General features: G+C 50.2%; 11 protein-coding genes across 11 annotated transcripts; 5 read left to right on the forward strand and 6 right to left on the reverse strand.

Annotated features, from left to right (window-relative positions):
• Positions 1 to 459: 459 nt before the first annotated feature.
• On the forward strand, positions 460 to 2,016 carry MGYG_08626 (hypothetical protein; the record flags this gene model as incomplete). Its single annotated transcript, XM_003169031.1, has 1 exon — positions 460 to 2,016. The coding sequence occupies one exon, from the start codon at positions 460 to 462 to the stop codon at positions 2,014 to 2,016; it is 1,557 nt and encodes a 518-aa protein (XP_003169079.1).
• A 121-nt stretch (positions 2,017 to 2,137) lies between these two features.
• MGYG_08627 (hypothetical protein) lies at positions 2,138 to 2,923 on the reverse strand (the record flags this gene model as incomplete). The annotated part of the gene is made up of 1 exon (XM_003169032.1): positions 2,138 to 2,923. The coding sequence occupies one exon, from the start codon at positions 2,921 to 2,923 to the stop codon at positions 2,138 to 2,140; it is 786 nt and encodes a 261-aa protein (XP_003169080.1).
• Positions 2,924 to 4,015: 1,092 nt separating this feature from the next.
• On the reverse strand, positions 4,016 to 6,223 carry MGYG_08628 (lanosterol synthase; the record flags this gene model as incomplete). Its single annotated transcript, XM_003169033.1, has 1 exon — positions 4,016 to 6,223. One exon carries the CDS (start codon positions 6,221 to 6,223, stop codon positions 4,016 to 4,018), a length of 2,208 nt encoding a protein of 735 aa, XP_003169081.1.
• Positions 6,224 to 7,355: 1,132 nt separating this feature from the next.
• Positions 7,356 to 8,927, forward strand: MGYG_08629 (hypothetical protein; the record flags this gene model as incomplete). Its single annotated transcript, XM_003169034.1, has 1 exon — positions 7,356 to 8,927. One exon carries the CDS (start codon positions 7,356 to 7,358, stop codon positions 8,925 to 8,927), a length of 1,572 nt encoding a protein of 523 aa, XP_003169082.1.
• Positions 8,928 to 9,293: 366 nt separating this feature from the next.
• On the forward strand, positions 9,294 to 10,856 carry MGYG_08630 (hypothetical protein; the record flags this gene model as incomplete). The annotated part of the gene is made up of 1 exon (XM_003169035.1): positions 9,294 to 10,856. One exon carries the CDS (start codon positions 9,294 to 9,296, stop codon positions 10,854 to 10,856), a length of 1,563 nt encoding a protein of 520 aa, XP_003169083.1.
• A 2,001-nt stretch (positions 10,857 to 12,857) lies between these two features.
• On the forward strand, positions 12,858 to 13,785 carry MGYG_08631 (methylene-fatty-acyl-phospholipid synthase; the record flags this gene model as incomplete). Its single annotated transcript, XM_003169036.1, has 4 exons — positions 12,858 to 12,903; positions 12,971 to 13,010; positions 13,165 to 13,629; positions 13,710 to 13,785. 4 exons carry the CDS (start codon positions 12,858 to 12,860, stop codon positions 13,783 to 13,785), a joined length of 627 nt encoding a protein of 208 aa, XP_003169084.1.
• Positions 13,786 to 14,364: 579 nt separating this feature from the next.
• MGYG_08632 (hypothetical protein) lies at positions 14,365 to 15,936 on the reverse strand (the record flags this gene model as incomplete). The annotated part of the gene is made up of 4 exons (XM_003169037.1): positions 14,365 to 15,404; positions 15,468 to 15,621; positions 15,680 to 15,801; positions 15,864 to 15,936. The coding sequence occupies 4 exons, from the start codon at positions 15,934 to 15,936 to the stop codon at positions 14,365 to 14,367; spliced, it is 1,389 nt and encodes a 462-aa protein (XP_003169085.1).
• Positions 15,937 to 16,956: 1,020 nt separating this feature from the next.
• MGYG_08633 (60S ribosomal protein L9) lies at positions 16,957 to 17,982 on the reverse strand (the record flags this gene model as incomplete). Its single annotated transcript, XM_003169038.1, has 5 exons — positions 16,957 to 17,010; positions 17,067 to 17,244; positions 17,339 to 17,594; positions 17,719 to 17,766; positions 17,937 to 17,982. 5 exons carry the CDS (start codon positions 17,980 to 17,982, stop codon positions 16,957 to 16,959), a joined length of 582 nt encoding a protein of 193 aa, XP_003169086.1.
• Positions 17,983 to 18,404: 422 nt separating this feature from the next.
• On the reverse strand, positions 18,405 to 19,308 carry MGYG_08634 (glutaredoxin-C4; the record flags this gene model as incomplete). Its single annotated transcript, XM_003169039.1, has 3 exons — positions 18,405 to 18,718; positions 18,786 to 19,107; positions 19,234 to 19,308. 3 exons carry the CDS (start codon positions 19,306 to 19,308, stop codon positions 18,405 to 18,407), a joined length of 711 nt encoding a protein of 236 aa, XP_003169087.1.
• Positions 19,309 to 19,801: 493 nt separating this feature from the next.
• On the reverse strand, positions 19,802 to 22,811 carry MGYG_08635 (hypothetical protein; the record flags this gene model as incomplete). Its single annotated transcript, XM_003169040.1, has 2 exons — positions 19,802 to 20,871; positions 20,939 to 22,811. 2 exons carry the CDS (start codon positions 22,809 to 22,811, stop codon positions 19,802 to 19,804), a joined length of 2,943 nt encoding a protein of 980 aa, XP_003169088.1.
• A 1,082-nt stretch (positions 22,812 to 23,893) lies between these two features.
• On the forward strand, positions 23,894 to 24,696 carry MGYG_08636 (hypothetical protein; the record flags this gene model as incomplete). The annotated part of the gene is made up of 2 exons (XM_003169041.1): positions 23,894 to 24,196; positions 24,276 to 24,696. Coding segments are annotated over 2 exons (724 nt in total), but the record flags the coding sequence as incomplete, so codon positions are not given.
• Positions 24,697 to 24,706: the final 10 nt, after the last annotated feature.

A 24,706-nucleotide genomic window follows, 5' to 3' on the forward strand; every position in this document is an offset into this window, starting at 1 on the left:
GTGTGGTTAACTCTGTGACTGAGATATTCAAAACCCAGCAGCAGTCAGCTGTCCATCGGCAACTCCCACAGGCAGGATGGTTTGTCACGGCGCTCGGCAAAACGTCACAATGGCTGCATAAATCCGAACGCAATTTGCAACGAAGCTGCATTCACTGCCACCACTTCGTCACTGCTTCCTCGGCGTCTACTCCGTAACTTCAGGGGGCGGAGGCTCGTATCGGTGGCGGGCTGTGGATCACGGTGGAAAAACACCCTCGTATAACTAGTTAACTTACTACGCGGGCCCTGTCCAAAGGTGACTTTCTTTTATCGGCTTGAATGTAACCATAACGAGTTATAGAAAGTTAAGTATGGGAAAAAGCAAGGCATAGTTCATTATTATCTCGCCGCATCGTCAAGTCAAGCAACAGCTGTGACTGCAGAGTCCCTTTCGTTGTCGAATCTAGTTAATACAGCAATGAACAGGCTAGCAGAATACCCAGGGACACTGCTACTGGCCGTAGCAGGCTCGTACGTGCTATGGAAGCTGCTTCAAGGCTTCGTCTTGTCGCCTCTTCGACGGATTCCTGGCCCAGTGCTCGCGCGAGTCACAATCTTGCGAGCTCTACGCAACAGGCTACCAAAAAAGGTCATTCAAACGGCTCTCGCGGACTTTGAACGCTACGGCGACATCTATGTTTCACGGCCAGACACCGTCACCATCAGCCATCCCAAAGATGTCCGCGCTGTGCTCGGCGCAAGGGACTCATGGAAGATTGACGTGTACCAGGGCCTCCAGGACCCGGTCCTGAAGAATCTCGTAACTTTCAACCACCCACAGCTTGCGAGCCAAAGGCGACGGCAAATAAGCCCCTTTCTTAACAGCAATGCATACCTTGTGCAAATGGAGGACGCCATTCTGGAGCACGGCGCTGTCGCTCTGATGGCCAAGTGGAATGCAAAGCTTAGGCAAAGTGAGGAGGAGGTCGAGATCGAGATCAATTACAGAAATGATACACAACTGGCTACTTTTAATATCATGAGCGCGCTTGCGTTTGGTCGTGATCTTTCGGGACAGGCGGACACGGACAGCTCTGTTATCGTGGACTGGATTGCAGCAACAGCACTCTACATCGGCGTCAGCATCAATTTCAAGGCGCTGCTGCACTTCCCCTTGTCTCTCATCATAGCTCCATGGCTAGCAAAATATAAAGATTTTGTCCAATTCGGCAAAGAGTCTGTCGCTCTGCGCCGTGAGATGATGGCAAACACTCCCTCCAAGGGCGACCTCCCCAAGGACGTGCTCCAAGCCTTCATCGATGCCGAAGACCCAGACTCCAAGGTGAAAATGACATCGCAGGAGATCCAAGCAGAGAGTGTGGGCATGCAGCTCGCCGGCAGCGAGACTACCTCCGCATCTCTAACCTGGGCACTTCATCTCTTCACTCTCTACCCCGATGCGCTGCGCAGAGCAACGCTCGAAATTCGCAGCCAATTCGACACCAACCACCTCATTAGATACGCTGATTGCAGGAAAGCTCTACCATTCCTAGAATCCTTCATTTATGAAACATTCCGCTATGCGCCAATAACCTCGGGCTTCATGCCACGCACATCGCCAAAGGAAATGGAGTTCCAAGGCCACTTTATTCCAGCGGGGACGAAAGTCGCCTTCAACCTACTGGCTCTAAACAACCGGAGGGACGTATGGGAGACGCCAGAAAAATTTGTTCCCGATCGATTCATTGGTAATGAGGAAGGCAAGAAGAATATATTTGCCTTTTCATATGGTCCACGAAGCTGTGTTGGTCAAAACCTGGCATGGATGGAAATCATGACCATCCTGGCCAATATGCTGCTGCATTTCGATATTGCGCTCCCCAAAGACGCAGTTTACGGGCCAGAAAATCTTGGTGAACTGGGTATCCCGCAGTTAATGGAAACACAGTGCCATATTGTATTTGCGCCGGTTCATCCTGAGCGGGATTGCAGGCTACTTCTGTCACGGAGGAAAGATCTAACTACAGCTATGTAATATAATACGGCTGACCACCTTTTGAACATATTCACCAATCCATTCTTTCTTAAAGTCATGTAGCTAATATTGCTTTTTAAGTAGGTAGTTAGTTATAGTTGTACCCTATCAATTGAAGTTGCTATTGGAGGAATCCGGTGTGGACCTTCTGGCCGACTGTTGCATCCAGGAAAGCGACAGTGCCAATTCTCGTTTCGTTGTCGATGCACTCCATAGCAGCCTCTGCAACCTGTTCGGGCTGCAATCTGGCCAGTCCCATATTTCTCATCTCCTCCTCGGGTGTGTAGCCAGGGCCTGACTTGTCGGTGGGCACGCGGAAGGACATGTTTTTGTCAAAGCCAGTGGCAATGGCAGTCGGCGCCACCGCGTTGACGCGGATTCGAGGCCCGAAAGAGCTGCAGGCAAAAGTAAACTGGGCAGCACCGGCCTTAGCAGCACCATAGGCAGCAATGCTAGCATGCGTCTTGAAGGAGGAGGACGAAGTGATGTTGACAACGTTGGCCTTGATGTCTGGGTGCTCGTTCCAGAACTTGATGGCCTGCTGTGTGGCATAGATTGGAGCAGTCAGGTTGATGGCAATCGTGTCCCTGACGTGCTCAGCTGTGATGGCAAGGAAGGGAGCGCGCAGGTAGCCGGCGTTGTTGACGAGCACGGAGAAGCGCGAGAACTTGGTGACGGTCTCAGCAATCAGCTTGTCGATATCGTCCGTCTTAGCCAGGTCGCAGGCAATGAATACTGCAGTGCCTTCGCCATGCTCCTTATTAATTGCGGCGACAGCTTCGTTGCCCTGCTCGATGGCAACATCGCTCACGACGACAGTATAGCCACGGTGGGCAAGGGTCTGGGAGATCGCAAGACCGACACCGGCGGCACCGCCAGTGACGATGGCGACTTCTTTGGCAGACATTATTTTTCTATTTTCTTGAGGGGATGATGACTTTGGAAGCTGTACGGACGGAGTAGGTGTTCGGAGACAGAGCGTGTGATGCAGTAACTATAAGTGACACACAACCAACCCTCAAGCGGCGATTGGCGTGCATCGACGGAGTGCTCCGTATCATGCCAAATACCTACCTTGGTAACGAGTAAGCCGTGGGCTGTGGCGCAAGCAAGATAAAGACCGCGATCGTGTGCTGTCCCGCTGATGATACTTCCGCCCCGCTGTATACGAGCTCGGAGCAGGGGGTAGACCAAGTATCACACCATCCCTGTAAAATATATTCGATTTAATCAACGCAAGCTTACTCCATATACTTTCCGACTGTATATCACGCAAGCTATCCCTGCCAACGGCAAATAGAAGATCATCGGCGAGTTTTTTATAGGTCAATTGCCTGTTCACAAGGTTTATATAGATATATGTACTCAGTGAACAGGGATTTCCACCTTGTTCTTCTGAAGAGATATATACAACCATAGGGCATTCGGTACGCTTTCGAGTGGAGAAAAGCCTTATTTGTAAGTATAATAAGTAAACCTGGTGATAGGTAACTATAAGGGCTGTATTCTGTGCGATACAGGTGTAGGAGAAGCCTTCTTTGTTTAGAGTGAGTACCTGGCGGCGTAATTCGCCGGTGGGATATAACTAACTAGGCCGTCGAGACATTGTAACTTAGTGATAGATTGAACTTTCTTAGAAACACACTAGAATATTAAAATAAGAAACGAGTTATATTTTTAGTGTAGATGTGTAACTATAAGCTCACTATAATAATAACAGAGTTATAGTAAGAAGCTCGTATCCAAAAGAAGCAATAAATATCACCATATTTTGCTGCTTTGAAGGGACTGGCCTTCATTAGTGCTTAGCCGTTAGTGCTTATGGTTGCAGAGCCCGAGATGGTTTGCCTGTTCACGGTTTGAGGGTGGTCAGCGTACATACTGGCAATCTAACATTCTAGCCTATAGCTGTTATGTACTCTTCGATAAGGAAATGACAGAAGAAGGTAATAAAATAGCAGAAATTTCAAATCCGTCGCTCGTCATCATTTACCAATTATCATTGTTCCTTTAAATAGAGAGCCTCGTCTCCGTAGCGCTCAATGTACCTGCCAATGGCGCTGAGGGTAAAGTGAAACTTGTAGTTGGGGTATCTCATACCCCCTGGGCAGGCAAAAATGCCCTCCAATGAGCCCGGTAGCCACTCGCCAGTGGCCTGCTGTGCGCGCATTAGCCACCGGATGCCTCTCCGCAGCGCATCCCTGTTGGAGCAATGCGCTGAAATGAGACCCATCAGCGCATATGCAGTGCACGTCACCTGGCTGCCAGCAGGATCTTGTATGTAACGCTTCTCCCGGATGCTGATAAGGTCCTCACCCCAGCCGCCGTCATCGTTCTGGTACTGCAACAGGAAGCTGCAGGCATTACGACAGGTTTCACTGTTGCTTTCCCGCAGGCCGACGGTCTCCAGTCCTTGCAGGGCAAACATGGTGGCGTACGTGAAGCACACGCCCCAAGATGCAAGCCATCCGCCGCAGGGGAACTGTGCCTTGATAAGATAGCGCGCACAGCGGGCCATAATGGACTGGATTTCCACAGGACGGTGGTGCGGGTACGCCTTTGTGAATGTATCGAGGCAAAGAAGCACGGAGCTTGTGCACTCTGGATACAGGCTCTCCGTCATGACGTTATCGTAGAGCTCGGTGATATTGAGCAGCTCCAAGGCTTTGGGGCCACGAAGGGGTTCGAACGCCGAGTAGCCATCGCATTTGTTCTCCATGCCAATGATGAGATCGACCGCCTCCGCCAGGCGTTCGTCCGAAACCAGCTTGGGCATGCTCTTGAGCGCTTGAAGCTGAATGACGGCGCGAACAGTCACGGCTGTTGTGTCAGAGACAGCGTAAGCTTGATCTCGCGTGCTGAAGGGCCACGCTCCCTTGGTCGGCTGTCTATAGCCCTGTGAGACGCCAAGCGGATTCTCCGTGATCTGCGAGACCTCGATGAACTTCAATGCTTCGAGCATCGTATTGTGGTTCTCGGGCCGCTGGGCCAATCCTCCGTCAAGCGCCGCCTGCACGGTGAGAGCCGTATCCCAGACGGAGGTGCCATTGGTCCCTGAAGCGGCCATACCCTCGCGGCACATCCACATGGGATCAATGATTCTATCTGCCATGCCCTTGACCCAGTGACTGTTGGCTCCGTGTGCGTGAAACATGACCAGCATGTTGGAAGCGAAGCTGACTGGCGCAATACATAGGTAGCTTGTATTGTGAACCTCCATCTCAACTTGGAAGAGGGCCTCATCTAGGGCTTTGCGTCGCAGGTAAGGCACCTTAACGTATTCATAGTAGCACAGGGCATTTGCTAGCCCCTTTTGTAGCATCGTGGGGGGATGGAGGCGGTCATAATCACTGATGTTGGTCTGTTGCGCGAACCAGTCGATCTTGTGGTAGGGCATATCGTAAAGCTCCTCGCGAAGCTCCTGGATGAGCGGCGTCATTGGCGCGGAGAAGCGGTGCCCAAAGAGATAGCTCATGCTCACAAAAACGTTGCGAGTGTGAACCCACCAGTTGCCAGGGTTCAACGGCAGGAAGCCTGGCGCCAGCAATGGCTCAGGCGCCAAAGGAATCATGCCATCCCACTCATAGGCCCCCAGCGCGCACATCCAGAACTTGCCCCAGGTTGGCAGGGCTCTTGCACTTCCCATTTTAAGCAGTGTATCGCGGGCATCTAGAAGAGCGGGATGTGTCGATGGCACTCCCAGGATCCGCAGCATGGTATAGTTCATAGTGGTGCCAAACACCGTGGAAGGACTGTTGATCCAGAGACCCCAACCGCCGTCCTCATTGACAAAGTTCAACAGATACCTGATCATCTCGTTCTTCATGGCATCGGGCAATGTGATGCCGCAGATATAAGACGAGATAACGATGCCGCTGGTGACGAAGAGAGGGCCATCATCATGACATCCCCAGTGGCCGTCTTGCGTTTGCAGACGCTTGAAAAATGCCCATCCGTTATCGAGTGCGTCTTGTGCAAAGATTGGTGTGCTCATCTTCGGGAGTTCGTACTCCTGGCCAAGCCAGTAGTTTTCTGCGAAAGTCTGCTGTTGTGTTTGAGCAACGTCTTCGTCAACATATTCCCACATATGGCGACCCTCGTGAACCTTGAGACGCCATCTTCTGAGGTCGGTGCCATATTCAGACGCGGCCTTGCTGTCAACGTGGCCGGCAGAACCAGTGACCATCTCAATGTCGGCAACAGGCATGATGTTGGTATATTGATATTGACTTGATTCTCATAGAAAAGTAGAAGAGAGACAGAATCGGAATTATATCCAGAATGACGTTAAAACGCGGATTATACCCGACTGCCGTTCGGGTAACTATCGGTCTCCAGCAAGCCTGCAGGCCAGTTTTCCGCTGGTGCTCGACATGAAGCGTAATATAACTATTCCGGCACCCACTCCAGGCTCAACTGGCCGGCAGTAACAGCCACAACTGGCATCCGTCAGCGTCAGCCCTCGGCTGCGGTGAGTGCATGCTGCAACACTGTTCGTTTTCCCGTGAAACGATCGACACTCTAGACTTCAATCCGTCATCGTATACAAGCTTGGCGCATATACAAACTTGCGTAGACTGCCCTCGTAACCGTGGCCTGTTTGGGGGTATTTGCCATGAAAGCGCTGCATCGCCAACCTCCATTGCCATTGGGATGCCCTCCATATACCAGCACTAATTAAGGAGGGGCCTTTCTTGGCTCAGCACTAAGCATAAGCTGACGGCTAGACTCGTACCGCGCTGAGAAAACAACGAAGAGAAAACAGCTCCTCGGAAGGGCGAAGTTTTTTGCAGCATGCGGACAAAGTAGTATGCAGACTAAAGTTCTCTTGTCTCAGGTTTCATCACGTTCGTGTACGAGGCCGTGTAAGAGTCCGTGTTTGCGGGGTTGACCCCGAGTTAAGGCATGGAAAGATGACCTTGCCACCGCAAACATACTATCATGATGTCGTTTGTAACTCAAGACGGAATGAAGTTGAAAGAGTTTCTGCCAAGACTGTTGTGGGACCTCACGGTGTTAACTAACGACGATTTCGCTCTTCTCCGTATCTTTAAGCTTTATTAGCTTATTTTAATCTTTTTAGTTTATTTTAACTTTTTATCTTATTTTAACATTTTATATTTTCTATAGTTAACTAGTTTAACTAGTTAACTATTTACTTTTCGTAATTTATTGTTTTTCTACATGATGGGGAGAATTCTTTCCAATGGGTGCATCTAGTGGCATGTGCTGCGAGCTGCATTCATTGTACAACTCCCTAGCACAGACAGGCGGTGTTAGAGAATAATAGTCACCGGTACCAACTTAGCTACTGAGAGAGTTGCCCTCAATTCGCAAAGATGCTCGCTTCAGCCATCGATATCAGGGCGTTGCTCGACGTCGTCCATAACTACGGCTATCTATCCACAGCTTGCACGATAGTCGTATTCTTCCTGGGTTATCGTCTTATTTACCAACTCTTCTTCTCCCCTCTACGCCATATTCCAGGCTCAATATGGTCTCGCCTGTTCGCATCTCACTCTGTCCTAAAGCGCGTGCTCGCCCAGGGCACCAGGTCTGTGCAGAAGGACTATGAGTCTTACGGGGATATCTACGTGCTCAAGCCCAATGGTATCAGCATCAGCAACCCCAAGGATATTAAGACTGTCTTAACATCGTACGACTTCGTCAAGACCGATGTGTACAAGATGCTTGACATCAAGGGCCGAGCCAGCATCTTCACCACACGCGTCCCTGCGCAAGCCAGCCAGCGTCGTCGCCAGATTGGGCCTTATATGAACCACGGCTACCTGAGCCGCATGGAGCCATTGATTCTACAATACAGCATTGTTGCAATCAAGAAGAAATGGGATACACAGCTGGAAAAGGCAGACGGCAAGACTATTACCATCAATTTCCGCGACGATACACAATATGCTACCTTTGACACAGTCGGTATCCTTGCATTTGGTCGAGAGTTCCGCGCGCTGGAAACGAACGACCCTACCATCATTCGTTGGATCGAGGCAACAGGATTCTACCTTGGTATGACCAAGAACTTTCCCTTCCTCAACTGGTACCCTTTCTCCCTTCTTATCAATAAGAAGAAGGATGCGTACGAAAGCTTCGTCTCATACGCTGAGAAATCTGTTGAGCAGCGCCGCACGGCTTTAGACGATGGTACAGCAGACCCCAAGCCAGTCGACCTTCTTCAGGCGTTCTTGGATGCTGAGGACCCTGAGTCCGAGAAAGCACGAATGACACCCCACGAAGTCAGTACCGAGAGCATCGCTATGCAGCTAGCCGGCAGCGAGTCTACATCATTTGTAGTGTCGTGGGTGCTGCACCTGCTTACGCTCTACCCCGAATTCTTCAATCGCGCAGTGGAGGAGGTTCGCAGCCAGTTTGATCTTGACCACCTTGTTGGTTTTGATGACTGCAATAGGAAGCTTCCGTTCTTGGCTGCGTGTATCTATGAGACACTCCGCTACTCGCCTATCACATCCGGTTTCATGCCTCGCGTTAATCACACGAACGGCATCGTCATCCAAGGCCACTACATCCCGCCTGGTACAGAGATTGCCATTAATATGATCGGGGCACACGCCAACAAGGATATCTGGGAAAAGCCTTACTTGTATGACCCGACACGATTTCTTGACAACGATGAGGCGAAGCGCAACGTGTTTGCCTTCTCCTACGGACACAGAAACTGCATTGGTAGAAATCTAGCCTGGGTGGAGATGATGGTTATCCTAGCCAACATTCTCAAGGATTACGATATTTCTCTTCCCAAGGGCAGCGTATGTGGTCCGCACAATGTCGACGAGATGGGCAGGCCACGCATCATGCCTACCAAGAGCACTCTCTTCACTACCCCCAAGTACCCTGAAAGAGATTGTCTCATTGTAGTTAGCAAAAGAGTTGAATAACTAGTAAAATCACCTTGTATTTCCCGTCAACTTTGCCACAACTAATCTCCGTCTCCAATAACACGCAAACGCAATGCAAACGCCTTGCCACAAAGTTTTCAGAGAAAAGAGTAAAAAATGGCATAAGCGCTAGGCTGCCTAAAAATGCATCTGTGGATCTCTAGCACAGGGGTTCAGGCCATGTCGTATCTTATACTCCGTACCTGGGCTTGAAAGACTTCGAGCCAGGATTCGGCCGCATGTCACTTATTTAGTTATAACTAGACGTATGGATTGGGTTTTGTGCCAACAGCAGAACTACCAAGTTTTTCTGCATGGTCTCATATTCATCACTACGCTCACAGACAATCGTATCTCACAACAAACATGGACGGACATCTGACGATTCAGCTGCGCAACATCATCGGTACACTGAGGGAGCTGCACTTCATAACAATTTTCGCCACTGGCCTTGCTGCCTTCTTCGCCTACAGACTCCTTCATGCAACATTCTTATCGCCGTTGGCGAAGGTCCCTGGCCCTCTGCTTGCCAGACTCACATCCAATAGAGGCCATATCAACAACTTCTCGGGCCAAGTTGCTACGCAGGTGCAAAGGGACCGCGAAAAGTACGGCGACGTTTATGTCTTCATGCCCAATGCCGTCTGTGTAAATGACCCTGCCGATGTGCGCGCCATTCTTGGATCGCAAGACTTCCGCAAGGCCGACTTCTTCGACGTCTTTGATGACGGATCGATCAAGAATATCGTGTCTCAGCGGGATCCCGTCCTCGCAAGCAAGCGACGACGACAGATTGGCCCGTACCTCAACTATGCCTACCTCAACAAGATGGAGCCTGTCATCCAACGACACGGCTTCCAGGCCATTCAGTCCAAATGGGACAGACTCCTCGATGAGAACAAGGGGAAGCCAACCGAGGTCAACTACCGAATCGATACCCAGCTGGTCACCTTTGATATCATGAGCGCTCTTGCATTTGGCCGTGACCCCGACACAATTGGCCATGGAAGCTCGTCTGTTACTAAGTGGTCTGCTATTATCATGGACCTGCTTGATTACACCGCAATCCTAGCTCTCCTGTCGCTTCTGCCGTTCTCGCTCATCATGCGCCCGTGGAAGTCCATGTACCAGGAGCTGGCCGACTATAGCAAAGACGCGGTCTCAACCAGAAAGGATCTTCTCAAGACTGGGGCCGAGGCTCCTGCCGATATGCTACAGGCATTCATTGAGGCTGAAGATCCCGACTCCAAGGTCAAGATGTCGCCGCCCGAGATCCAGGCAGAGTGCATTATGATGATGTTGGCAGGCAGCGAGACCACGTCCAGCGCCATCATGTGGGTGTTCCATCTGCTCCTCCTTCACCCTGACAAGCTGAAGAAGGCAGTGGACGAGGTTCGCTCTACATTTGATTCTGACCACTTGATCCTACACCGTGAGGTTCTTTCTAAGCTGCCTTTCATCGAGGCCGTTGTGTACGAAGCGCTCCGTGTGTCTCCCACAACGGCAGGTGTCACGCCTAGAATTTCTCAGACCCGCGGTATCGACATCCAGGGCCATTATATCCCTCCTGGTGTCGAACTCTACGTCAACCTTCGATCAGTCAATATGAGTGAAGATATCTGGAAAAAGCCTGAGCGTTTTGAGCCCGAGAGATTCATTAATAATGACGAGGCCAAGAAGAATCTGTTTACTTTTTCCTATGGCCCGCGCAACTGCATTGGTCGCAACTTGGCTTGGGTCGAAATGCTTACCATTGTCGCCAACGTCCTTAAGGACTATGATATCAGTCTCGCTCCCGGCAGCTCATTCTTCCCTGAGAACCTCGGAGCCAACGGTGAACCGCAGCTCCTTCCTGCCAAGTGCTTCATTGCCTCTTTCCCTGCAAATGCAGAGAGAGATTGCAGAATGCTGATAACGAAGAGAAAATAGTTAATGACAACTCCCGCAGCGGATGGTTTGGGCTAAATGACTTGTTATGGCCGTTTCAAAAAGAGGTTAGGAAAAGAAGTTTGTTGAATGATTAGCTGTAAAAGAGAGAATGACTAGTCAATTAATTGCTTATTTCCAACTGCCGATTGCCCTGGTGCATTAACAATTGCGAGATTGCTAGACGCTGCGTATTCTATTATCATTGGCAGACTCAGCAAATTACGTAGTAGCTCCCTCCAACAAGCTCAATAATCCATTTGACATCCTCCAGGCAGGGCTAGATAGCCCCTTCAGACAGCTGCGGAAGCCCTTGATTAGTCCTTGAATCAATCTATAGAAATAGCTGCTCGTCAGTTCTCCTTTTGTTTTCGTCCTTTTTCTTTCGGAATTTTTGGCAATTATCATAACTACTCCCCTTCAATACCACACTAACTAGCTTGTTCCAGCACTTATTTAAATAGTTGGTTAATTAACTTGAGTTAATAATGACGGTTAATATTCTAGTCACTCCAGGCTAAAAAACCAGTGTATATTTTTCATTAACGTAGCGAAAGTTTCATTAAATACTTTCCTTTTATTTCTACTACGGTAATACTAAAGTATATGATCCAAGAGCGTTGACGATAATGTCGAGTATGCAAAGGTGAAGAAGCATCAGTTTGATATTCAAAACAACAGCAGCAGCCTTTACACCCTTTTAAACCTGATTTGGCTTTTTTGAAGCTACAAAGAGAGGCACAGCTCGGCTCTAAAAATACAACCAGAACCCCAGCTATCCTAACTACGTCAATAATAGCTGCCTAAGTTATCTACACGGCTGAGCAAAAAGAGTGAGCCCACACTAATTAAGTAAATCCGACAACTACATAGCCAGGGCTGCATACTAGAATAACGTAAGGAACTGTCTTTAAGTTTTTGGATATCCAGCATATCTTTCTACCAGTTCTCCGGTACCCGGTTCGGATGGGCTGATACCGTGAAGGTGTATGAGTACCGGGTGTCTCGTTCTTCAAACATCTTAGGTTCGGAGCTAAGATTTTTGTGCAGACGGAAAATAACGACCATTCGCGCGGTGGGTAAAAACCCAAAGAAAAGCCGTGCTGATGTCGCACGATCGCCATACTTCAAGGGGGTGTCGAACCTTGCTGGCGGGTTACTTGGGTTTGGTAATATTAGAGAGTTGGACACGTTTATTGTTGGAATATTCCACTTAAGCTACGACTCACACTCATTACCCAGGGGTTACTTGGGGTATTAGGCCTGTTTGTCCCTCGTGGTCCAACATTTATTCTGTGGCCGGAAATTAAGAAGCTCTAGGATGTCATCATTTCGGTATTGACGCAAATTGTCGATTTGATTCTGGAAAATTTGCGGGGTATTACGTTTCTATCGCCTACGCAACCCAGGGGGTGATGCATACTCCTTGATATGTTATCTCCAAACAGCTTATCGGAAGATGCGCACATCTTGGACAGACTTAGATTGTGTCAAACGCCTGAGGCAAAACGGTGAGCCCGCACTGATTGGCGCAGGAGACGTGTTATATCTTCGACAGATTGTTAAGGTATATAAGCGCCGCGTACCACAATCCTTCAATTTTTGCCATGTAATGTAGGGATAATTGAACTCGGTGATAATGTCTTACAGTACATTTTCCTTGAAAGATATATATGTAGGCGGGCTGTGGATGATCGGCGCCAATGTCTACTTTGATGTCAGGTCGAAGCTGTATTAGGGTTAAGGTTAAGGTTAGGGCTAGGTCTATTTAAAGCATAATTAATGCCAAGCATCAACATCACTAATATATTAGTCATTATTAATCAGCACTTACTCAGCGTGGGGTTTGTCTTTTTTTTCTTCTTTTTCTTGTTTACGACAAAAACTTCAACGACTTCAAGTTCACGAAGAACTAAAAGAAATAAAGCACATCGGTTTGACCAGCGGTTGAAGCCGAATTGAACATCGATTTGTTATCTTGCTGCTTTCTCCAGACCACCAGCCATGTCTCTATCACAGTACATCGACCTCTCGCAGCCGAGTCTGGTCTGTAAGTTGTTCCGCCCTGCTCCTCCACATCGTGTGTACACCCAGCTTAATAGCGTATGCGGGACCAGTGTCTGCCGTGACAATTGCTTTCAACCCGCTCTTCTGGAAGTAAGTATCTGCCTCGGCCCCTTGTATACGTGTCCTAATGCTCACCGTAATAGCATTGTCGCCCGTCAAGGTCTGATACGTCCCCGGTTGTATACATTGCTCCCCGCTCCGCCCCTCTCCACTCCGGGGCCATGCTGCATTTACACTGAAACAGCCATCCTGACATCTTCTTCCGTGCCGGATCTCTAGAATACAACAACCACATCTTGACCAAGCTCTTTGGCGGCAATAAGTACAATGGATGCTACTTCCTGGCCATCACAATCTTCTCGTTAGGCATTATCCGAGACCACCTGTACAACGACGCTCTTAAAAACCAGCCGTATTTTGCGCCTGTCCACCAGCAGTACCTGGCCTATGGGCTCTTCGCATCAGGAAACGTCCTCGTCCTATCTAGCATGTGGGCACTCGGAATCACGGGAACGTACCTCGGAGACTACTTTGGAATCCTCATGGATGCTCCTGTGACTGGCTTTCCGTTCAATATCACCAGTGCTCCCATGTACTGGGGCAGCACTATGAGCTTCCTGGCTGTGGCTCTGTATCATGGCAAGCCTGCTGGCCTCCTGCTCACCGCCGAGGTCTTCATCTGCTACAAGATTGCCTGTCTATGGGAAGAGTACGTTTTGAAACTGCTCTTCATGTATTTCTCTATATTCTTTTCACTTTTATCTTCTATGCTAACTACCACCACCGCAGACCATTCACAGAGGAGATCTATAGCAAGCGTGATAGAGAGAGATCCGCTGCAAAGAAGGCCGGAAAGGCTGCTTAGACTTCATCTCTGCTTACATTGTCCAAGCCAAAGTTTATCCTCTAGTGGGTAGCTTGAGGCCTTATATTTTTTCAAAGGTCCAACCTCTCTCTCAACATGGCAAACCTGGGTGGGCTCCTAGATGGGACAGCCGGTGTTATTGTCGCTGTAATTGTACTCGTACTATACCCCACCCGCGTCTCTCTGGGGTGATACACCCGTTATTCGACCACTTTCATTATGGTCCTTCTTTCCATAAATAGACACTAAAGTCCTGGTCTTGGTTATTTACTTGCTAGAATACATATCAACTACGCGCTGTTATTCATCATAACAGTGCTTATTCTATACAGTCTCTGCTGTCCCGTAATCCACTATATACATGTGTAACGCCGGACAACAACAGGCCGCTAGATAGTTTCAACCAATAGCTATAACGAATACCTTAGAAATAATCAGATCGTAGTAGCTACCTTTTGTCCAATAGTAATTTACACCGTTCCAACAAATAACTAGAGCGTAACCAATGCAACAACGCCGTAAGGAAAAAAGGATAACATAGCACATTCCAGATGGCTAGGTAGGTTGTATATGAGATTCTCAAGTCCTCCGTCCTCTCCCCCGTTTACCCGTCGGTCTCCCTTCATCTAATCCCTCAGTCTCCTCTTCATCCGCCCCCTTTCTCAGATCCTCGCCCTCTCCCAGTCCCCATCGCTCCTTATCGTACCAATCTTCTCCATCACTCATCTCCCCGATATGTGCCTCCGCTTTGCACCATTCCCATACTTCTTCTTTCATTCGATGCGACTTGCGCAGCATCTTGAGCATCTCAGTGAACAGACGTACGCTCTCACCTTGCTTCTGGATATACGCCCATAGCATACGGCGTGTTTCATCAGCTTCGCTCTGGGTTAAGCCACAGTTCTGCTCCTCTAGTGGCATTCGTGGTAGCCGAAAGATGGGATCAACTTCTAAAGACAACGCCTCGTTTTCCTTCTCATTTTGCTTCTCCTGCGAAGCTGTATTCTGGTTTGCGCTTACTTGAGCTCTAGTCGTCATTCGACGCGGATGCAGAAACCCATCATCTGTCATCTCCTTGTCCTTATCCTTGTCCTTCGGTGACCCTGACTCGGCTTGGTCGCCTTCCGGCTCTCCTCCGCCTCCCTTTCGGTCATTGCTCTCCCTTTCGTTCGCATCCGCTGATTCCATTATAGCGTCCCCGTCAGGATCATGGGAGTTGTCTGGAGGCTGGTCTGGTTGATCTACCTTTTTGTCGTCATTTTTTCTGTCTTTACTCGTGGAAATGTCTCCGTTGATATCACTGTGTTGATCAACATTCATACGATCTGAAGAGTTCGTGGCCGTCGGGTTAGAACCGGACGGCTCCTGAGCCATAGAATGTGGAGTTGGTGCACCAAACAATTCTGCATCATCATCCCGCTCCACGGCGCCACAAGGCATCCATATTGAGTCCGTGACAAGCTGTCTATAAACATTCTTCGCTTGCCAGAGCGCATGCCGTTCTAGTCGGAGTCGTCGGTTGATTCGCTCGATCATCGTAGTGATTGCTTTATTAGTGTATGCGTTCGCCATGGAATGATTCGCAAGCTCAGAAGGATGTGTCAATGGAGCTAGAAGGTCTATAGTGGCAGAATATATTAGCCACAGACACATTATACATCATAGTGGGAGGGGTGAATTACCATCCAAGCGAGTTGATGAAAACGGGTTATCGTCCGCTGCTTCGGCATCAGCAGCGGCGTCAGAGTCGTCGAAATCAAGCTCGTCTCCCTCCGCATCGTAGCGCGGTGGGTTGCTTTCTAGTATGTCTCGCGTGTACCCTGAATGTTCCGCTTTCTGTACACGGGGAAAGAGTTAGAACCACCATAAAGTGCAGATATGAGCCTGTCCTTACTTTTCTATAAAATCGTTCATGGTTCATGCAACCTAGGGCACCCTCCCGGACAAACTCTGCATTCAGCCTGGTCTTGTTTCCGCGGTTGGAGGGCTGGTTAATCGCATCGTCGTAAGCAGCATCTATTCATCCACACGGTCAGTATATACCCTATACCGGTGACACTAATATACGGAGGTAGTACCTGAGGCATGCCGCAAAAGGGCTCTCTTCAAGCCGACGATGGTCTCGTCTATCAGGGCCGCCTGAGAAGCCATAAGTCACAGTATTCAAGGAGAAAGGTTTTGAATATTAAAACTAATAGCCTCCAAAGTAAAGGTGCGTAAACAAGTGCAATAACCGGCCAAATAACGAGAGGGCAGTGTTGATTCGGTCAGGGTAGCCTATGCGCTTATACGTGTCGGGAGGTCGAACAAAGGCAGCAGGTGAGCTAAGAGTTGGATGTCAGAGGATTAAGGTGTAGAGAATGACTCGGTATTATCTCCTAGGATGTTGGCGCATCCACTATCAGCTTCCGAGCAGCGAAGAAACGAACGATTAGCTTCGTCTCTTCATGTCTTTTTCATGTCTTTTTCGCTTTCGCTTTTCTTCGTCTGCGTCGATGATGATATTTGCTTATGTCATAATACTAATTAATAATCATGTTAGATAAGCGCCCACGTCAATCACGTGTATAACCGTGCACGGATCAAGAGGCTCAACACAAGAAAGAAGAGAAGAAAAGGAAGAAGAGGGCGAGAGCATGGAATATTATGCGTAAAAGAGGATTAATACAGTGGAAGAGTGAAATTGGATAAGTGTGGTAAAGCATGATGCCATGGTTAGGTTTGTATTAATATCGAGTTGACCTATGCTGTAGCATAGGGATTACTAGATCGAGATTGCTCAGCACGCCAATAATAAATAGCATGTTTTTAGACGATATTAGTTACGAAAGATTCTTGATGTAGAAAAGCAAGTGGCCATGGAAGTTTTCTTGGATGATCATGTAAATGGTTTTCATCTATGAGTACATACAGGCTGACTGGTCACATACTCCAGCCTGAACCCAGAGCGCGCCGACTCCAGAAAACCAAGCCGTCAGATAGATGAAGCCGAATGCCTACAGAGCAGAAACAAGGGTGACATGGCCCTTCTCACCGCGGAGAGAGGGCGTCAGGTAAGGCGGTAGGTAGAAAGTTTTCATTATCGTTTGGCAGAGTAACATGCTATCAACGGTTTTGACGCTCCCCACCAATTTCAACAGAGCTGGAAATGTTGTTTTTTGGGAAAATCCTTTACTCTTCTTCGACAATGTTTCCCTTCTCCGAGACGTATATTCCGTCAAGGAACTAATAGCATATTAGTGCTATACGTCAACTTAGGTTGGGGTATGTATAAAGCTTACCTTTCGAATATCCTTATTTCTGACACGGCAAATCTGTTGTATATCGGCAGCACTCTGTGATACACCCTCGACGGAGTTTCCGGACAGGACGATCTCATCCTTGACGTTGGAGGAAGCAACAACCTCGACACCGGTCTGGCAGACAACGCGACGGACAACCTTCTCACCCAAGAAGTTACTAAAGACAGTATTTCATTAGTATTCCAAACTGCTTCAATGTGTATTATCTCAATAATTTCATAATATTCGGTGGGGTGTCCTCGTTAACGTACCGGATCTCGAGCTCGACGGCACCGGTCTCCTTGTTGGTCTCAATGTTGACGTTGATGGGGAAATGGGCATAGACGTAACGCATCTTGTACTTGAAACCGCGGGTGACGCCGATGATCAAGTTGTTGATGATGGTCCGGACGGTGCGGAGAGTAGCAACGGCCTTACGTCCTCCATGATGAACCTCGATGGCAATGGTGTCCTTCTTTGGGCGGCTGAAGCAGACCGAAAGGTGGGAGAGGTCCTTGACCAACTTTCCTGCATCGTTCAAACCAGTGTAAGCGCATGCCAGTGCATTCGATTCGAGGCATTGTTCAATTCATAATTGTTTGCTTGCGTGTATGTAGGTGTGAGAGCTCTTCTGCGTGTGGAGTGATCGTACCTCGAGGTCCCTCAACCGTAACGATACGGGATCGAATGTGAAGGTTCACTATATCAAACATAACCCATTAGCAACAAGTTCACACTCATATATCCTGATCAAACCCGCGCATCATCCTATCGTGCCGCCGTAGCTAAACAGCCAGATTCCATCCCTCCATCCATCCATCCATATCCTCCACAGGAATAATATGCGATAGCTGCCAAAGGGGTGCTCACCATTCTCTGGGATCTGCAGAGTCTCCTGGGAGTGTATGTAGAGCATCTTGACTCCGCCTGTGAAGAAGCTGACCGAGGGCGAAACGGGAGGTTGAAGGTGGTTTTGTCGACGTTGATGCGCTTCGTCGTTCTTTTTCGCTTCGTCGACTTTCGAAGTTTCGACTTTGGGAAGTTTTGCGGTCGCTAATTTATTATGTAAGCGAGAAGTTGTGTGTTCGCTTAGTGACTATTTGGGTTAGTATATGATGACTAATATCATGTTACTAAGCGACTAATCGACACGTGACTGAGTTCCGTTTTGGGAAGTCAAAAGGAAGACAAACATAGGTGATAATTTGATTGACGTTGGTTGATATTGGCATATTATACAAGAAGAAGAAGAAGAAACAGAAGAAAAAGGGGAATCACAAGTATACAGACATCTAGTATGCATAGAAGAACAAGAGGTTAGGGGTTTGCAAGCAGCGGTTATGGCTCCGGGCCTTCGCTGTGGGGGGCGGCTGTCACTCTCTTCCCGCCGAGAGTCTGCAGCTTCGTCCCCAGCTCGCCAGACAAGTACAAGGCCTCAATGTCGTCTCCGCCACCGATGGTCTTGCCGTTGACGAGGACGTTAGGCACTGTCCTGCGGCCGGTGTTGGTCGCCAGCAGGTCCTGCAGCTTCTTGCCCAGCGGATGTTCGTCCAGCTCGACCACAAAGGGGACGGGAGAGATATCATACTTCTCCAGCATGAAGTACTTTGCCTTCTTACTATAAGGACAGTACGACTTGGAGAATATAATAACTAGTGTCATTAGCCAGTTATTTCGTAGAGGATGAACGTATAGAGTAAGACGGCGAGGGAGGCTTACTTGGAGATCTCTTCAGGATGGCGTTCATCTCTTCCTTGACCGTCTCATCCTCACTCTTTGTCTCCTCCGTTTCTGTATCTTTCCCTTTCACTTTCTCTTCTTTGCCTGGAAGCGCCGTCTGCGTCTTTGAGTTGTCTGCTATGTCTGGCTTTGTCTTCTCTCCTGGCCGCAGAGAACCAGGCCTCAGCTTATCAAAGACACCGCCGTCGCTATCTTTGCCATAGCCATGATTTCCTGGTGATGATCCCTTGGAATTGGGGTTTGATGTTCCCATTTGCGATGTGCTGGTAGCTCTTAATGCCTGCGCACGCCGGACATCTCCCTGTAAAGCAAAGAATTAGAATACATGTACACAACGGGGACAGGATAGCTAGCTGCTAAAGCATCGGTATAACTGTAGCTAGCATAGGGATATCATGTCGCTAGCCGAAGGGCGAACGGGACGTACTGTGAAATATAGTATGAAACAAACCAGTACCACAGCAGAAACCAGGAAAAGTCGGAGCCGGCGAGGAGAAAACATCGCTTCAAGCCTGAGTAAATGACCAAATCATCGGCTGAAGCTGGGATTTATCTTGAATCTCTTAGTATTATCATGGGCTTGTGTTCTATCAAGTTGGTATCTCTTCGGCAGCGTGGATGGTGGTGCTGACGTTGAAGCTAGCTATCCAGCTGTTACACCAAGAAGTCTGTTTAAGCTAACGAACCTGGTCTCGCCCCCTGAAGTTTACGTCACCAGCCTCGGGATGGTTTTGCAGGTGAAGATGAGACATCGACGGAGTATCAGGTTTATCGAGAGAGACAGGACTGATAGCGTAGGGTTTTATTTGTTGCTTATGAAACGGATAGTTGACACGTTATAATAGTCAAATGACACAAACAGAGAGAGAGAGAGAGAGAGAGATAACTAATAATTATAACTAAGTGGTATCTATCTAAAGGTCAATGCTATATGTACTTCTGGTGTCAAAAGGGGCAGGATCCTGGGACGTGCTCGTCGAGTCAAAGAAAAGATATTAAAACATGTACAGTACAGGTTGGGTATCGGATGATTCGAGTATGCTGATAGAGGTAGCCGTGTTCTTTCTGGTGGATTCTGGTGGGTATTGGGTATTGGGTAGGCGTATGGTGCATGGTGCATGGTGTATGGTAGGAGTGATATCGGGAACTACTGCGCAGCAGGCTTGGTCCCGTCCCGTTTGGCCCTGAACAACAATTGTCCAATCCTCCCACTCCTTCGCAACCTCCATCAAGACATTGCCCATCACCGTGGCAGACGCCATAAGTCCGTGTCCCTCGCCCTCAAGGACCCTGACTTCACATCGGCGCATCGTCTTGCCTAGCCATCGGACATTGTCGACAGGGACTCTCGTGTCTCGGGAACCGTGGTGTATGACGACCGCACGGTTGATGTCGACGTATCGGAATCCAATGGCCCGTCTGCGTTCGAGACAGATGAGCAGGTCAACGGCTGGGTTGGCGGAGGTGGTTGCAAGTTCCCAGATTGCATGTGTCAGACGGTTATCGTACTCTGTGCGTCGTTCTTGTTCGGATATGGAGGCGTTGTCGGAGGTAGTTCCCCCAACGATGCTGGATGCGCTAGATTTTACTGCGCCGGCCCCTTCTTGCGTCGGGAGAGGAGGGTGTTGTTTTCGTGGTGTAGAGGCAGGAACCTTGCCCTGGCCGTTGGCAGTGCTTGTTCCTCCGAGCTCAGGTGGTACGGGCGTTGCTTCGCGGCCAACGGTGCTTCGGCGTTTTGGTTTGCGTGAGCTTTTGGGTAGACTGCTAGTGATACTCGCACTGGTTGCGGTCATGAATCTAGAGTTGGCGACTTTGAGAATGGGGGTAGGCAGTGCACGCAGAAGCCGTTGGGAGTAAGGGAGTGCAGTAGCCGGTAATGGGTCTTTATGCGACCCCATGCCGGTCATCTGGGAGGGAGGTATCCAGGGAGCGAGAAGATGGATGCGGCCTCGAATATGTTGAGGCATCCGCAGGGCAGTAGCCAGAGCGTATATGGCTCCAGCGGAGTGTGCAAGCATGGAGAACTTGGAGATTTTGAGGTGTTTGCATATCACCGCAAGGTCATCTACAATAAATAACAAGTCGTTAGTTAGCATCAGAGCGCGCGAGATTGGATACAAGAATACACATACCTGGCCAGTTCAGAGGAGTCCCCGTACCGTCCAGACAGGGCTCGCTCTCTCCAACCCCAGGCCTGTCAGGGGTAATGAGCCGCAGTTTCAAGGTACGAGCGAGTTCATCATAAAAGGCCGTAAGATATCTGGTCAAGCCCATCCCTACGCAGCAAAAGACAACATGGCCATCGGGATCTCCAACCTCGGAAAAGGCGATGATACGTCCTGTCTGCGGGTGAGGTACCTTCTGCGTGAGCTTGGGTGAGGTGATGTATGCCTCCACCGCCTCCTCTATCACGTCGGGGCTACTTGGCCTCGCATTTGCATCCGACGAGGCCCGTGGCGCGGTGGAAGGGGAGTCAGAGTGTGTCCTCCTGTGGCTCTTCATATCAGACCCCTTTGCGTGCTTGTTCAGGCCGTCGTCATTTCTTGAGCGCTGGTGGCCAGTAGGAGAGGCTATCGGCAGGTTTCCGGTCTTTGGTGCAAGGGGCGCACCCCGTTTGCTCACGGAGGGAACTCTACGGGTGCTGACGGTGGGCGAAGGCGCGCTATCGCTGAAGTCAAGAAAGAGTTCGTCTACTTTAGCGAGCTGCATCGGCTGTTTGGAACCTGGGGCGGAGGCGGAGGCGGTGGACGGTCGGGTGTTGTTGGGCTTTGTGCTGTCCGGGGGTGGAGGAGGCAACCTGTCGTCGAAAACCATCCGATCCTTGATCTTTTTCTGGTGATCCTTGATCTCCTTGATGCGCTGGGTTACCTGGTCTGCCTCTGCATTGACTTCTGTGATCTTCTTGTCAACCGTCACATCCTTGCCTGAATATCCACTGTGTCTGCCGGAGCGGCGCTTCTTCGACGAGGAGCCATTGTAGTTGTGTCGCAATGAAGACTCTCGAGTAGGAATGCTTCGACCACTTCCAATGCCGCCAGGAGTAAGGCAGGCTGGCAGTTCATGCATGTGGTGGGCCTGCTTCAGGTTTGGAGCCGATTCTCGCCTTGAGTCCTGGAAGTCTCCAGGCCTGGTATTCTTCTGACTGGCGGACTCGGTGGCAGATCCGTTTGCTTCCTCTGCAAGGTCGGCCATGGAACGGACGGGCCGCAAGCCAGAACGACTATGCTGGGAGTTGACGACTGACGGGCCCGGTCCATCTTCTACACCGAGACGATCCACGGACTGTTCCTTGGCTCGGGTGGAATCTCGCGACGAGCGGCGGAACAGGCCAAGCTGGCTCTTCAAGCTCCTCCGGCTGCCCGAGGAGACTAGGCTGGCGGTCGATTTGCGTGATCCAGGCTCAAGGCGAACCACACCAAAGCTACCCGAATCTTCGTAGCCGGTAGCTGCAGAGCAATGTGAGCCGCGAGAGGGAGGCCGCAGGGAGGCAGTGTCATCCGCGTTCCGGCAAGAATGGTACGACACCGATGAGCGAGGAGAGCGTGCCGACGAGGGCAGCTTTGACATTCTGATGACAGGCGACAGGGCAGCATCATAAGGGTGCAGGAAAGGCGCCTCGCTCTCTGCAGCTGCAGCCGCAGCCGCAGCCGCCGCCTTGAACGATCCATAATCCATATCCGAGCTGTCGAAGTGGCCATCCCGCGGCGTCTTGGGCGAAGGAGGAGCCGTCTGCGATCCGCCTACCCGAGGCAGGCTCTCGAAATGTGTGCGAGCCGGGGTTGATATGGTCGACAGCGACGAGATGAGGGACGAGATGACCTCGGGCGACGCTGGAGCGATGTGCCCCCGGGACGACTGCTTTCTCCCACCCCCAGCAGCGGGCAACGACTGGCGTCTTTGTGATATCTCATTGTGATTATTATCGTTGCTGTTGCTGCTGTTGTTGTTGTTATTATGAGTATTCCTGATGTTGCTGCGGGAAGACCGCCTCTCGGGAGCCTCCATCATTGCGCGCGTGGTCGACGGAGAAGTGAGCAGTCAAAAGAAAATAGGAGGCCGTATAGATATAAGATATAATATGATATGCAATATATAATAATAATAATATAATATATCAGGTCGAAGGGTGCGTCTGGCGGTGGCTCACTCGGTGCAGTCTCGCATTCCGCGCTGTCATTATTGCTCGCCCCTGCTGCTACCAACCGACCGTCAGCAACCAACAACTCGGTGAAAAAGAGGAAGAAAAAAAGGAAGAGGAGGAGGAGGAAGAAGCAAAAGAACAGACCAAAGCCGCTCTCGATTACCTTCTCTCTCGCTCTCTGGACTTCTCGTAAAAGGCTGAGCGCGCGGTTCGCTCAGGTCATCGTTTTGGCGCTCTGGGGAAATGGTATTGGCAGAGGAAGATTTAGAAAAATGGGACTCCGGACTCGCCGGCAGCGATAATTGGTTGGCCGCCGAGGGGCGCAGAGGCCGCGGAAGGGGAGGTCCCAGCAGGAAAAAGCAACGACGGCGTCCTTTTTGTCCCTTTTTCTCTCTGCGTCGTCTCGCGCTGTCGCTGTTGGTTTCTTTGCTTCTTCTTCGTCTTTGAAGTTTTCGGCGGTTGGCGGTTTTGACGGTGTTGATCACGTGAGAGAGTCTGGCTTTTGACGAGAAGAAGAAACAGACAGGAAGAAGAGAAGAAACAGATATAGAGAAGAACAAGAAGAGAAGAAGAAGAAGAGAAGAAGAGAAGAGGGATAGAAGAGAGAGCTGGAGCTGCGTTTGTTCGAGCCAGGGGTATGCTGGTCGCCCGCCCGCCGCGCAAGGAAGACCCTGCCGCGAGATGATCGAGAGGCTCGCCGCAGATAGAGAGCGCCCCCAGCCATCGGCCTCGCCCTAGACGCCCGGAAAGTGAATACGGAGGCGGCTGCCGGAGACGCAGCTGAGAGATTGAGATTGGCACTGCCGTGACATTACAATTAAGATTAGACTTGGAGCTGGCCGTGAGATTGAGACTGAGCTGGAGCTTGGAACCGAAATTACGGAGGACACTGCTGGAGTGCCTGCTTGCTGCTTGCTTGCCTGCTCTGCCTGCTCTGCCTGCCACGATGGATGCGTTCCCCCGGAGCTACGTCGACCACAACCTCCCGCTGGTGCTGATATCCGGCCTGGCAGCGTCGGGCGAAGCTGGAGGGGAAGAAGAAGAAGCTAGAGAGTCGATAGTCTCTGGAGTCGATGGCGCGGACGGTGGAGTCTGCGTCTTCTCGGACTTCCCGCTGGTTGCTGGTGCCGTGGCGGACGGACTGCTGGCTGCTCTGCTCGCGGAGGATGCCTCGCTCTGGCCGTGGAGCTCGAGATACTTCGGCCACAGGGCCAATGGAGTCGGGCTGAGGATAGTGAGAGCCTCCAGGGTGCGTGACTTCTTCTCTCCTGTATCACCAACTGCTTTACGGAGTACTTAGGATATACTAACATACGGTGTATGTCCAGACTTATACGCTTCCACGGCAAAAGGCGGATACTGCACAGCATGCTGCGGACAGCGAGGGACTGGCTCCCATGCCTCACTCGCCGCTGTCTCCTCTCACGCCCGGCTCAGAGGTCTTTCCAGATGGCATGGTCACCCCTCAATGGATATCCAAGCACCAGTGCCTCGTGCCCGCCGCGTTCGTCAACTTCTTCCCTCTCACCACGGACACAAACATGTCCACGCTCAAGGACAACCAGCTCAAGATAGAGATCAACAGCCTGAAGCGGGACTGGGCCCAGTCAGGCTACAAGACGCGCTTTGTCGTCGTCTTCCTGTTCGAGGACGGGCCTGTCCTGGACGACGCCCACTACCGCATCGCAAGCATCAGGAAAGCTACAGGGTTGGATCCCCGAAACGTCTTCACCTTGCCTCCGGGACCGAGTCCAGTCGA

The sequence above is a fragment of the Nannizzia gypsea genome, genomic scaffold (assembly GCF_000150975.2).
Source record: "Nannizzia gypsea CBS 118893 supercont1.10 genomic scaffold, whole genome shotgun sequence".
NCBI lineage: Eukaryota > Fungi > Ascomycota > Eurotiomycetes > Onygenales > Arthrodermataceae > Nannizzia > Nannizzia gypsea.